General features: G+C 37.3%; 1 protein-coding gene across 1 annotated transcript in view; it reads right to left on the minus strand.

Moving 5' to 3' along the window:
• The window catches only part of CarT (Carcinine transporter), a 757984-nt gene that overhangs the window by 86015 nt on the left and 656883 nt on the right, over positions 1-15086 (minus strand). Inside the window, exons 6-7 of the mRNA XM_070106583.1 lie at positions 13821-14042; positions 13549-13768 (exon numbers count right to left, since the gene is read on the minus strand). Of these exons, the coding sequence (XP_069962684.1) occupies positions 13549-13768; positions 13821-14042 (442 nt within the window). The remainder of the gene's footprint in view (positions 1-13548; positions 13769-13820; positions 14043-15086) is intronic.

Below are 15086 nucleotides of genomic sequence, written 5' to 3' on the forward strand. Positions count from 1 at the left end.
AAAAAACTAATTAAAACAAAAATTGTTCAAAACGACCTAAAAAGAAGCTTCAATAGACCCCAAGCTAGTAGCAAAAACAAATTAAACAGAAGATTTTACAAAACGCAATCGTTCACATCCGAACAGAATAAGCATACGTCATGCGAACTATGCACAAGAGGGCATAAACTACAATCTTGCGAGATATTTAAAAAATTAAAAATTCACGAAAGAAACAATTTTATAAGAACAAAAAGATTATGTACAAATTGCTTGTCACATACGCATACTCATAAAAATTGTAAAAGCAAATTCAATTGCATCTACTATCGAAAAAGACATCACACAATGCTTCACTACAGCACATTTCCCAGCTCACCCCAAAAGAGTGCATATATTAGTATAAAAAGAACCACGGGTTTAGTTTCAACTACAAATCCCGAAAACCACAATACCGAAAATTGCCTAATGACACCATGTTGCTTAAAGGCACAAAACACTCAAACGCTACACAGCGAACACAAAATAGGGCATTACTACCCACAGCAGTCATCTCCATCGAACACCGAGGAGAACTGTTTAAACTTAGGGCCTTAATAGACCAAGGATCACAACGATCTTTCATAGCGTCTAGGGTACAAAATAGGCTACAACTGCCAACAAAACAAGCCAACTTTGAAATCACGGGAATGAGCGGAAGAGTAGTCCAAAACTCAAATAATATCTGCCCCATTACCCTAATTTCCCCCCAAGCGGATAAGAGAATTAAAGCAGAAGCTATAGTCTTACCGCAGCTAACAAATATGCTTCCAAGCTATCATACAAATAGCAAGCATTGGCAAAAGGTTTCACACCTGAAGCTAGCAGATCCCAACTGCAATACCCCCGCTCAAATAGATATAATAGTAGGCAGCGACCTTATACCGCAAATAATGCTTGAAGGTGTTGAAAAAATTTCAACGACCCTTCTAGCCCAAAATACTATATTCGGTTGGATTCTAAGTGGACTAGTTACTGAACCAGTTTCCACATCAACAACTCAAGTTGACGAAAATTCAAAAGAATATCTTAATTCACAATTAAGGAAATTTGAGGAGTTAGAAAAATGCCCCCTCATATCAATTACAACCCCAAAGGATCAGTATTGTGAAGACTTCCACAAAGCCACAACTACTCGATCAAATAATGGCCGGTACGTCATACGACTACCACTAAACTTCCAATGTTCCAACACTCCACTAATTGTCAGAAAAAACCAAGTTAGAGTCCCTTCTGACAAAATCAGGTTTAAAAACACAAATATGTAACTTTTCGACCCCGCAGGATGGCTTCTGCCAATAATGATACAAAAATCCTGCTTCAAAAATCTTGAGTTATGTGGCGCGCTACTACTTGCCAAAATCGCACTTAACATAACATATAACAAAATTTTCCAAAGGTTGTCGAAAAATCGACACCTCTCTTACTATAGTGCCTGATAGTTGACAACATTTTCATAATTTATAAAACTTCAAAAATAAAGTTAAGGGATCACCTTATTAACAATGTGATACAGTGACGCACCCAGACAAAAAGCAAAGGTCGCACTTATCGCAACTATCTAAGCGCTCATCAAACGGGTAGTTTATGGGAAGCACTTGTAAAAGTTGTAAATCTCACTTCAAAAAAGTGAGCGAAAATCACAAATCTCACTCTCGCAAGATCCCTCTTCAAAGGTTTCAAAGGAGCACCCATTCTGCCCATATCTGAGCCAGGCGTGGAGTCGCTATCCTTACTAAGTCATAATAAATAAATGGTAAATAACCGGCAATAAAAATTATAAACACAAAAGTTATATACTTTTACTAAAATAACAAGTCGTCAAAATAGTGAATCAAATAAACACGCAAAATAAATTTGCTTACATTAAGCGCCCTCGGCTACTCTACCAGCAGCACGCCGAAATGCTTCCAACATTTACAGCCAATATGGGTAATACCAGGTAAAATATTCGCCAGGGGGGCCCAGGATGTTTAAATGTGATAAGCCTCCACTACACATACACGCCATTCTACTCGGCAAGAACTGGCGCACCCTAGTATAACCCACTACAATACACCACACTCATACATCACCACACGGGACAACTCAACACACCACAGCATCGCGCCCTTCAGCAATCAAATAGGATGGTCTCCGCAGCATATCCACCTCATTCGAAGTAATAGCGATCCTGCGCGCACCTCATTCGTTATCGACTACGGGCCTGAGCGCCACATCATCTTTCGCTTATTAGACCGCTAATACAGCAATCCACGTTGCTGAGCACCATATGATATTTTTCGCAAAACCAGACTTGTTCGGCAACCTTATTCAACATATCAACGATTCCGATAGACATCGTTCCACCGTAAGAGTAACCTTCGCCTTCATCAACTTCATTTTTGGATATAAACGTCACCACAAAAATCCCGCGCGCTCCAATTTAATACGACACCGATGCACTACTTTGAACAATTATACACTTACTCGATACATTTACTTGTGTAAAATTAATTTCAAAAAAATTAAGTCAAATAAAGTGTATACGTCTAAAGCGCTGTCATTTTTCTTTGTGAAAGTTCAATAGGGGAATATAGTTGACACCCCAAATATTCAGAACGGCTGACTGCATTAATTTTTGACATTGCTCAGGTATACATACAGGCATACGCACTGGGGTTCACATACGCACTGGGGTTCACATATTCGGTATGTGGGGGCTTGAACAGTTATACCATATATAATATTATATTAATATTTTAAATAGTGCTTGTTTTGTATACTGGAATATACCATTTTCACAATGCAACATAGCATCGCCAGGAAAATTTTATGTACTGAATTTGGTTGAAATTGGTCGAGTAGGTTCGAAGATATGTGACTTAAATATGGGCGGTGCCACGCCCATTGTCTAAGCTTGACATCTGCTCCTATAAAGCCCTTTTGTGACATCTCGAATGTAAAATTTAATGTCTCTGACACATTTCGTTACTGATTTACCGTATTTGTAGTAATTTTTAACAAAACTCTTATCATCCGATTTCACCTTTACATGTTGTCGCAAGAGGTGTCGAAATGGTATGTTTTGTGTAAATTTTAGCGATACAGCTTGAAAAGTTCAGATCATATATACATTAAACATATTGGGGAGCGGAGCTACGCCCACTATTAAACAATTTTCAAGTCAAAGGTGCCCCTTATTATTACGATTCGTTTTACCAAATTTCAGTTTACGCTTAATGGCGTTTTGTGTCCTCTCTTATTTGCCAGGAAACACGTGTAACAAGTATCATTAAAATATATAAATTTTTACTCAAGTTATCGCTTGCACAAACGGTCAAACGGACGGACGGACAGATAGAAAATCACCCGGATTTCAACTCCTCTCATCATCCTGATCATTTATATATGCTATATATAACCCTGTTCACGTCTTTTTTAACTATGTACTTATCTCGCTTTTTTCCTTCACGAAAACGTTCACCGATTTATAAAAAATTCCAAAGGAAACTGAGAGTTAGAAAACGTCGCAAACGTTATAAATAAATTTATTCACCACGTGTATAATAGAGTTTTTTTTTAATTACAAGGTTTTAAAAAAAAATCGAAATAGACGATCGTGGAAAAAAAGCGGAACTTCAAAACGACTTCTCTGCTATCGCTTTCGAGTATAAGGAGGCCCATCGCGATCGCCCTTCCTCCTTTTGTTCATGTTGGTGTGTAGAGTTATTCTCCTGTGTGTGGGTGTATGCTGCTGCTTTCAGCTAGGTTGCCTTGGTACGTGATGTGTGAGTGTACTGCTGTTTCCAGGTGTGGTGTGCCAGTGTTGTCTTGTAAGTGGTGTGTTCTGCGGTGTTGTTGACTGCATCAGGGCGGGAAGCTGAACTCATTTACCCATCCCGGCCCCTAGGCGAATGTTCAGCGTAGTAGTCGCTGAAGCTGTTGCAACGTTGCCAGGCCTGGTAAGGCCTGTCCTGCGGCGAGTCTGCGGCCTGAAGGGTTGGTATTGCGTCGAGGTGCCATTGAGTTGACGCCAAGAACAGGGTACGGGTGGGCTTGGCAGCGGACGACGTGCTGTATCATGGCTGCGGTGTACTGAGGGCCGTGCGACAGGGCGTCTTGGGTTTCTGTGCAGCCAGGTATGATGCGGCCGGTCGCAGTGTTGGCACACGATATCGGATACGCATTCCTGCGTGTCATTCGTTTGAGCCAAACATTTCAAACAATGCCCATGTGCCTGGGCCACCTGCTGGCGTTGATTGGGTGCCATACCCTTAAAAATGGGGCAGTGCTGCAGCCGCTTAGAACGGCAACAGAGCGGGCATCGGAGGCGAGGCAGCTCCGAAACTAAAGTTGGCGTTGGGCGCATATCACTTCGTGCAGGGTCGGTGCAGTTGTTGCTGGTGTTGTTCGAGGCGCTGCTACGGGGGTAGTCCCAGGGCGCGGCACAGTGACAGTCGAACGTATGGTTGGCGCTGGTGTAACCGACATTTCATCGTCCATAACTACCTGTGTGGAGAAAAGGGCGAGTTTAGTTACGACTCAGTGATATAGATAATGGATGTCCTTTTATATGTAACCAACTTTATTTGGTTGTGGGGGTCCACCCATTATTGTATTAGTATATATGGTTGTGATTTATCATATTTGCGATTTATTTCGGTTTTAGGTTATTAGACGGATGTTTTGATTTCTGCGTTTATATATTATAGTACGAATGTTTAATTACTTGAGTTTTCGCTATTATCTGCGTTTGGTAGGAAGCATAGTTTAACGTGCGATCTGGTTAGCGTTCCGTTTTGAGTACGGAGGTCAACTACTCGTATGTGACCGTCGGAACCATGATGTAGCTTCTTTATACAACCAAGCCGGCATTCTGTAGGGGGGAGACAATCGTCATAGATTAGGACAAAATCTCCAAGCTTTGGCGCCTTTTCGGGAGTTTTTCAGCGGTACCTTTTATGAAGGTCCTTTATATACTCCTCCTTCCATCGGCGATTGAAATCATGATAGAGATTTTAATTCTTTCCCATCTATTATGTAAGGACAGTGACTCCACGCCTGGCTCAGGTATGGCCAGAATGGATGCTTCTTTTAGAAAGTGACCTGGAGTTAGGGCTGTGAGATCTGAGGGACCTTGCGAGAGTGTCGTTAGTGGCCGTGAATTGAGAACGGCTTCAATGCGAATTAATAATGTTGTAAATTCTTCAAATTGAAATTTGTAGTTTCCAGATACTTTTTTAAAGTGGGATTTGAAGCTTTTTACAGGTGATTCCCATATGAGGAGCGCTTAGATGGATGAACTGCCAGTTAATATCTTGGGGAGCGTACTTTTGTACAATCTCAGGTGCGACTTGTTTGACAAAATGCACGAACTGTTTTTCTGTGGCTATTTGAGATCCTCTAAATGTTTTGCCATTGTCGCTCATGAGTTTTGACAGAAAACCGCGTCGTCCGACGAAGTGAGCAAATGCCGCGAGAAAAGCCTCGTTTGTCAGATTCGTACATAGCTCGAGATGTACTGCTTTTGTCGTAAAACAGACAAAGATAGCCACAACATGGATGCCTTTATTTGAAAAGGCCCAGCAAAGTCGACACCAGTAATAGTGAAAGGCAGAGCGAAATTACAGCGTTCTGGTGGAAGTGCTGCCATAATTTGCGTTCGCATCTTCTGCTTATGCATAGTGCAGATCTTGCACATTAAAATGCATTTCTTTATTTTGGGCTTGAGTCTTGGAATATCAAACTCTTGACGGACTATTTGTTGCGTGAGGCGATGTTCTGCGTGTAGCAATAGCACGTGGACATAGTTAAGGAATAAGGTGGCAAGTTGGGATTTCTCTGGGATAACTATGGGATGACGTTCGTTATACGTCAGGATTGAATTGGCTAGCCGACCATTCGCACGAAGTATACTTTTCGTGTCTATGAATGAATTTAGTACTAAGAGTGAGCTCCTTTTATCAATCGGCTTCGAATCTCTTAGTAATGATACTTTCCGGCTGAAATAAACCGTTTGAATAGATGCGATAAAAGCGACTTTTGCTTTTTGTAAGTGCGTCACTGTATCGCATTGGGAATATAATGACGTTACTATCTTAAGTGTGCTCGGGGTCATAGTTTACCCATCGAGGGATTTGTATCTGTGAGATATCATTTAGATTGCTCGCAAAATGGGACCACTTTTCTAAACGAAGTGGTTTTACTTGTTCATCCCAGTCGGTCCCATCTAATTATAATTATTGTATTTAAATTTTAGCTTGTATCATAATTGGCGAAAGCCACCTTGAAGGGTCGAAAAGTTTTGCCACAGACGATAGAATTTATGGCTTTGTTATGGCGGATAATGCAGATATTGACTCTGTAGTGTATGAAAACTGGTGGTACTTTCCTTTTCGAGTTTTAGGGTATATTTTTTAGAATGTTAGGGTGGTTTGCCGTTATCTTTTTCAACGGAAACCCTGCGGATTTGTGGGCTTGTATCGCTTGTGATTGTGATTGGTATGCTTGTGGAAGACTGTGCCTTCCAGACAAGATATCGTCTACATAAGTTTGTGTTTTTAACACCTGGGTTGCCAGAGGAAATTCTGACTTGCTGTTTTCTGCCAATTCATGCAGTGTTCGATTGGCTAGATATGGAGTTGATGCCAAAGGTAACTGTTTTGAATTTATAGTCGCATAGGGGACTATTGGGGGACTTTCGGAAAATAATTCGCTGAAAATCCTGATCGTCTTTATGTACGACTATTTACCTATACGTATTTAAATATACGCCAATTTAAAATGAGTAGCATTAAATCTGGTTGGAGGGTGTGTCCCGTAAATAGGATATCAATTAGGGAATTCCCCGAGCTAGTGGATCTTGATGCATTATAGACACCACTGCATGATACGGCAAGTTAAATGTAAAAACACACCATCATATTCTGGTTTGAGTTCGCCTTTTTTAAGTAGCTTTTTTTCCATACTTTGAAACTGCTGTGTTGCAGAGGTGCGAGAGTGACTTAAGGCGATTGTGTTTGGAAATTGTTGTTCACAATACTGATCTTCTGGGATTGTAATTAAAATGGGGGTGTTCTTCTAACTCCCACAATTTTCTCAATTGTGTATTGAGGTATTCGTTTGAGATTTCCTTAACTTGAGTGGTCATGGTGGTAACTGGTTCCCTAACTAGTCCACTTAGGATCCAACCAAAAATAGTATTTTGTGCCAATAGTGAGTTTGAAATTTTCTCAACACCATCGAGTATTATCTGAGGTATGAGATCGCTGCCTAATAGAAAATCTATTTGAGCGGGGGTGTTTCAGTTGGGATCTGCTAATTTGAGGTGTGAAACCCTTTCCCAAAGCTTGCTATTTATATGATAGCTTGGTATCATATTTGTTGGCTGCGGTAACATTATAGCTTCTGCTTTAATTCTCCTATCCGCTTGGGGGGAAATTAGTGTAATGGGACAGATTTTATTAGAGTTTTGAACTACTCTTCCGCCCATTCCTGAAATTACAAAGTTGGCTTGTTTTGTTGCCAGTTGTAGCCTATTTTGTGACCTAGAGGCTATGAAGGATCGTTGTGATCCTTGGTTCTTCGGTGTTGGATGGAGACGACCGCTGTGGGTAGTAGTACGCTACTTTGGTTTTCGCTGTGTTTTTGTGTGGTTTTCTTGTTTGAGTTTTGAATGCCTTTGAGCAGCATGGTGGACGGGATTTGCTGTTGCAGCTAAACCCGTGGCTCTCTTTTAATATTTGCGCTATTTTGGGGTGAATTAAATTTGCTTTCGCACTTTTTAAGTGTATGCAGATGTGACAGGCAGTTTGTACAATGTCTTTTTGTTTTTGCGAAATTATTTCGGTCGATAATATTCAAGTTTTTGAATTTCTCGCAAGATTTGAGCTTATGCTTCCCTGTACATAGTTCGCGTGACGTTTGTTTGTACTGTTCGGATGTGAACGTTTGATTTCTGAAGAAGCTTTTATTTAAATTGTTGTTGCTACTGACTTGGGGTCTTCTATTTAGGTCGTGGTTAACGGTTTTCGTACTGTTTTAATTTGCGAACTGTTACGAATACTTTTTCGCACGATTGTACCCTATGTATTTAGGGTATACAGGCATAAGCACATTGTATACTGTATGTAAAAATGTATATGTATGTATATATGCGTATTATTTCCGAGGTGCGAATTAAGAGCAGAGAATTGATAAATCGGTATTTTACCGACTGCACTTATGTATGTATAGCTATTAGTGAATGTAGTGCGTATGCAAATGAGCAGCTGCTTTAGCTTTCGCCTTCGCTTTGCTATTTTGCACTTAGGAATTAAGTATGTATATATGTATGTATATATTGATTGTGAATATACGCGTATAATGGATATATAATATGTATATATGTATGTAAATATGTTTACTCAAATTTGTTTCTTTTGTATTTTCTTTTATTGTGTTTAAATTGTTATTTTGCCTTTGCAGACCTGCTTATTGCTTTGTTAAGCCTAAGAGGTCTATTTGAAATTTTTCGCGAGTAAATGCTTGAAATTTTTTTTTTGTATTTAGAAAATTGAAGTCTTTTAACACAATGGTAAGCTTATAGGCATTGATTTATTATGTATGTATTTGAGTTTATATATGTATTTATATACATACATAATACCAATTGTACCAAACTGATTTGCGTGATATCGGTATTTCCAGTTTTCCCGTAAAATAACCGTAAATTGAAACAGTTTGGTTCCCGTTTGTCTTGACCGTTAGCGGATATATTCCTGATTCTATATGATCTATATAAAATCGTAATTCAACATACTACATACATATGTATATACAATATAATGAGTAATATAAACCATACAACTCACTTTGCATTGCTCCAGGGGTTTTGGGGTGTAATATACAATATATTTATTAAGTATTAAGGTGAGCCTATCTGTGTTGTAGAGTTCTTTCCTCTGTGTTCCTGATTGTTGATATATTAATTGTTGTAAAATCCTTGTCTGTTTGTTTGGATGTTATGTGCTTTTATCCTTTCTGTTTTAGTTCGCGCTCGCTTAAGTTTATTGTTCATTTTGTTCTTACTTTCGCGCCCGCTTATATGGGTTATTTGGTTTTATTTCGCGCCCGCTTTGTTGTTTTTCACTTTATTTGTATTTGTTTGTTAAGGCAGCTTTGTTTGGTATGCGTTTTAAGTATCTTTTAAATATATATACGTTGCCCAAATGAAATAAAATTTTGTTAAATTATTTTTTTTTGTTTTCCCTTCACAAGGTAAAAAACCTTTGTTGCCGACCAAACGCACGAAACTTTGGACCGGTACATATGTATACCTTAATTAATTTGCTTTCTATAACTGCACTTGTTATATGTACATATGTATGTATATATGTATTTTTATTTTTTGTAAATGCACTTCACGCCGGTTTTTATTTTCCGGTACTTGTTTTTTTGGTTTTTTTTTTTGTTTTTTTTTACAATTTCACTTTACTTTGGTCAGTTTATATACATATATCTATTTTTAATTTACTGGTTTTGTCACTGTTTCACTGCATTTAGGTCATATATGTAATTTTTTGGTTTTTTGTTTTTTATAAATCGATAGTGACTTTCTTTTATATATGGGTTAATCTCACTTTTTGCCTCCACTAAAACGCTCACCGATTTATAAAAAATTCCAAAGGAAACTGGGAGTTGGAAAACGTCGCAAACAGTATTAATAAATTTATTTCAGTTTCGTAAAACTTATAACTCCACGTGTATAATAGAGTTTTTTTAAATGCAAGGTTTTAAAATAAAATCGAAATAGACGACTATTCTATTCCTTTTCGAATACTTCAAAAATTGCAACATTTTTGGTTCAATTAACCGTGGAATCTATTAACTACTCGTTTAATTAAACAATTCTTTCAATTATAGGAATCCCACTCAATTAAGCAAACTAATAAATTAAATTTAAGTATTTATTTAGTTTTTAGTGATGATATTTCAATAATATTTTTAACTTTAAGCCGAGAAAATATAAGGAACAAAGACAAGACAATGTACTTATAAATTTGGAGATCATTGTTATATATAAAAAGTAAAATAAACTTAAGGAAAAAAACAATTTATAGTATGTATAGCAGCACTTGCCTTCACACATGTATAGATCGTACTTACATTTTTGAAGTGTATTTTGTTTATCTTGTAGATTCCATATTCTCTATTTCATACTAAAATTATTTTTCTGAATAAAAATTCGCTACTAGAAGTCAATTTTCTTGTATGTATATTAAAACTTCTTCTTTCTCTTGCTTTTCAACATCAGCAAAATGGCTTCACCAATAAACGTATTGTGGTGAACATGAGTCCAGAAAAAAATATAATCGGGGATAAAAGACTAGAGTCAACTAAACAGCAAAATTCGTAGTTGCCAAAATTTCGAGTGGCGAAATTTTGTTAACAATCTACCGGATTGTGCAACAGACACAATTATAATTAGAGTGCTGCTTAGTAAAGCACTGCAGCAATAAGCTTTTAAACTCGAACAACGAGTAAAAAGTGTTAAGTTGTTAGAATTAGAATTAAAGATAAGTGTATAGCATTATATTGGAACTTTTATTTAACAATTTAGTGATCGAACTCAGGAGTGAGTTATAAGGTAGACAATTTATCGAGAAATCCGTTACAATTTGTGTCTGAAAAGTCCAATTACTTGAAAATATTTACAACATGCAGAAAGCAGCAAAATCTAGAGAAACGCATAAGAAAAATGATGATTTGGTAAAATGATTCAACTGCAGAAAAATTGGCTATATTGCATGGGCTGATTCCCGCAAGCAAATGCCCTTTAATTTCTATTTCACAAATAAGCATTAATACGAGTAGCGTTACCATTAGTATGTGTAAATGGCGAAGAAGCGCATATTGAATGTGGATACGGGCGCATCACATTCCATAATTCGATCTGATCTAGTTAATAAAGAAGTAAGACCATTAGCCAGGGCAAAGTTCTCGGAGAAGTAACGTTCGAGATCGTAATAGAAAGGCAGCCGTGTTACACAATTTTATAGTGGCAGATATCGTCGACGAAGTCATAATTGGAGTAGACTTTCTAGTGAATCAAGGAATAAGATAAACGTTTTACAGTAAGAGTACGTAATGAGTGCAAATCACCAATCAAACTCTTCAAAGGAGTTATATTATGCCAGTGTCAAGAGATAGAGGCCGTGATAAATTGCGAAATATGTCTTGAGGAAGATTCCATGGACGAAAACCACATATGGAGCGAAATTAGCGCATGGACCGCGAATCTAAAGGCAAACAATCAAAATAAGGCTAAACAACGCCTTCTCAGATACCCATATATAATATAATATATTCTATAAAGACGATTCCAAACCAGGAAGAACCAAAGTTGTGAAACATTTCATTAACACAGGTGATGCAAGACCAATCCGCCAGGTCCCTCGAAGCGTGACTTTGGCAAAATGATAATTTGTAAGACAGACCATACGTGAAATGAAAGAAAGCGGCGTTATCGAACCATCAGTCCATGAAGTTCCCCTGTGGTACTTGTGAACAGTGATCGCAACCGTACGATAATTATCGTACATATGCGATAATTTCATGCCTACGTACGATGTACGATACCATATCATTATCGTACGCAGATTTTCATTATGATGCATTAAAAATGTATCTTATTTCTACCCTCGCAGACAATTAGGCGATTTTTTTTTATAGGAAAAAAAAGGAGTTGGCGCGAGCTCTTGGCTCTTACCGCTAGCAAATATTTCCTCCGTCTTATTGCTCACAACGCCATCTACTGGTTCGTTCAACGAACAAATAATATCGATATTGTGGTTTGATTTCGATTATGTTCAGACTTCACAGACTTTGCATATTTAGTGTTCGAATGTTGGCTGTTATTCTTGTTATTGTATTGAGCTAACGTTCTCGCGTTCAAGATTTAAAATAGTAATTCGAAAAAAACTGTAACTGGAAGCTCAACGCGATTATGCTTCTATATTAAATGATTGTGTTTTTATATTAATGAGTAAGTATGTCAATCGAAAACTTTAATTCATTGGCTATAAATTATATATAAAATATCATTTTCACTCTGTAGCTGTAAAGTGAAAAATGAGTTCTTTACGTGAAGATTCCGAAGAAATTAATAATACTAAACCAACTGATGTTGATTTGGACATTACACCTCCAAGAAAAATTGCAAAAATTAGCAATAATTATAGTCATTCTTTTTAAAAGTACGATAATTTCGTTTCATGTACGATAATTCCACGCTACTGGTACGATAATCGCCTCATTTCAAGATTTGAACACTGCTTGTGAATAAGAAAGATGGCAACATGACCTACTGTGTGGACTATAGAAGATTGGATGATGTAACGGATAAAGACAGTTATCCACTACCAAGAATCTTTGACACTCTGGACTCATCAGGCACAAAATGGTTCTCTTGATATGAAAAGTGGTAATTGGCAAGTGAAGGTAAACGAAGACAAACAAAAGACGGCTTTCAGCGTTAAAAATGGTCTATGAAAATTTATCGTAATGCTCTTTGGAATATGTAACGCTGATGTTATCTTCGAGAGATTTATGAACCAGGAATTATCAATATTACACTGGAAGACCTGTTTGGTATACCTCAACGATATCATCGTGTTGAGTAAAAGCTTCGATGAACACCTTAAGAACTTGGAAGAGGTTTTTCAACGGATAGCCAGCGCTGATTTAAAGCTGAGTCAGAGGAAGTGTTCCTTTTTCAAAAAGGAAGTAAGCTACTTGCGGGCATTTGCACAGCTAATGAAAAGATAGAGACAGTGAAAGATTGGCCGACTCCTAAAAATGTACATCAATTGCGTAGATTACTTAGACTTTGTACTTATTATTCGTTCCAAACATTGTCAGCATAGCTAGTAGCCGCCATGAACTCACGAAAAATTGCAGAGATTTTGAGCGAAAAAACAACAAGAAGTGGCTTTCCAAACTCTGAAGAAACGGTTAAGTACTGCGCCAATGTTAGCATATCCCGTCTCAGGATCAGCGTTTATTCTGGATGTTAGTGGGCTTGCAGTAGGATGCGTTCTATTACCAGTCATTGATGGGCATGAGAAAGTGGTTGCGTATTACAGCCGGACAATAAGCAAGCCAGAGAGAAATTATTGTGTAACTCAGAGGGAATTACGGGCATTGGGGAAATGCATCAAACATTTTCATAAGTTCAAATGGCCAGAGTTATACGCAATTCCTCATTAATGGGCAAAAACAGTAGCTGACGTATTCATCCGCAATTGGGTATCGAGATATTTTGTTCCAATTACATTCTTACCAAGGGAACAATTTTGAATCAGCGCTAATTCAGGAGATGTGCCAGAAACTCTTTATCCGGAAAACACTGTATTAAAAACTTTACTATTGTATAATCAATTTCATGTATACCTTAGCCACAAAAACTCGTGGCCAGTTCTTCTAGTAATTTATATATGTATGTATGAGTATGTATAAAATAAGGAACATGAGTACCTACTAAGCGTCTATGTTAATCTATTAACTTACCAAATATGTTACAAAAGGGATTACAACCAAACCAAGTCCGCCAATGTAACTTGAGGCTCCGATTCCGATACCTCGAACTTGGGTGGGATACAATTCGCCAGCAAAGGGATAAATAATTAAAAACGAGGCTGAAAGTAAAGCTTTCGAAATGAGGTATATAACTAAAGTTTCATTAATTGCATCTTCTGGAATCGAAACAGTTATAACGCAAGCAGCTCCTCTAAAAATTATTAAGTTTGTGTGTAAATATATTGAATGAATTTACTTCTTACCCTAAAATCATAGACAAACTTAAAGGCCAGCGACGTCCAAAAGTGTCCATTAAATACCAGCAACATGCGTAACTTGGTAATTCGACTGCCGCGGACAAAAAGAAGCTAAAGTACTGATCATTGCCTAATGATGGACCATAATAGCTTAATCCCAAATACACGGTTTCATTAGCAAACCAACTTAATGTTATCAAAATAGTCTTTAGTCTCATGTTCGGCGTTCTATAAAAAAATTAGTTGCTTATTTATATATAATATTAAATAATAAATAAGATTATATGGAAATAAAATTATATATAATATATGCGGCTATATCGTAAAGCACCCTGAAATTATAACGAACTCTTTCATTTTGAGATTGAGATCACATAGAAAAACACAGAATAACATGTAAGGAATGGCGTTGTTCTGGAGTAACCGAACATTTTATACTCTAACAATTTTCAAACGTAAAGGTCGGGGAAATACTTTCAGGTGTTGCAAAACTTTTTATTAAAAAGTGTTGCGTATGAATACTATATGCATTATTTGAAGAAACCTTGTAATCCATTCGGTATCTTATCAATACATAGAATTAAACAAAGTCGGTCTCTTTGCCCCTATATCCCTATGTAAGTTAACAATAGTTAACTAAGTCAGTCTTTGAACTGCCAAAATTGCAACCTATGCAGTTTGGATTTCTGAATGACCGACAGCCGCAATTCAACACCTTGCAGTAGCCACCGAACGTGTGACCGGCGGATGTAACGCAATGCCTTACACAAGCTTAGGCGTCAGCAGAAACTTAGATAAGCAGCGTCAATGGCAGTAGCGGCGATAGTAATAGTAGGTTATAAATAAGAGAAACGTAATTTTAATGTGTTTATTTAAAATAACATAATTCCGTGGTAGTCGACAACACCGTCTTTTTTAAATAGTTAGTGGGTAGTCGACAACACCGTCGCTACCAATCACAACGCACATAAATATTCAAACTACTTATAGTAAAAAAAATAACTATTATTTAAATAGTTCGTGGTAGTCGACAACACCGTCGCTACCGAATAAAGGAACAATAAAAGCCAAAATATAATAAAAATATAACTTGTATGCTTAAATCTTTAAAACTACGCAACGGATTTTGATGCGGGTTTTTTTTTAATAGATAGAGTGATTGAAGAGGACTGTTTATACTTGTATGTATAATAACATCCATTAAATAGTCGGAAAATACTGTTATGTTAAAGGTTTCCCATGTGATGTCGTAAATAATAAAATTTTTTCCGC

The sequence above is a fragment of the Bactrocera oleae genome, chromosome 3 (genome assembly GCF_042242935.1).
Source record: "Bactrocera oleae isolate idBacOlea1 chromosome 3, idBacOlea1, whole genome shotgun sequence".
Taxonomy (NCBI): Eukaryota; Metazoa; Arthropoda; class Insecta; order Diptera; family Tephritidae; genus Bactrocera; species Bactrocera oleae.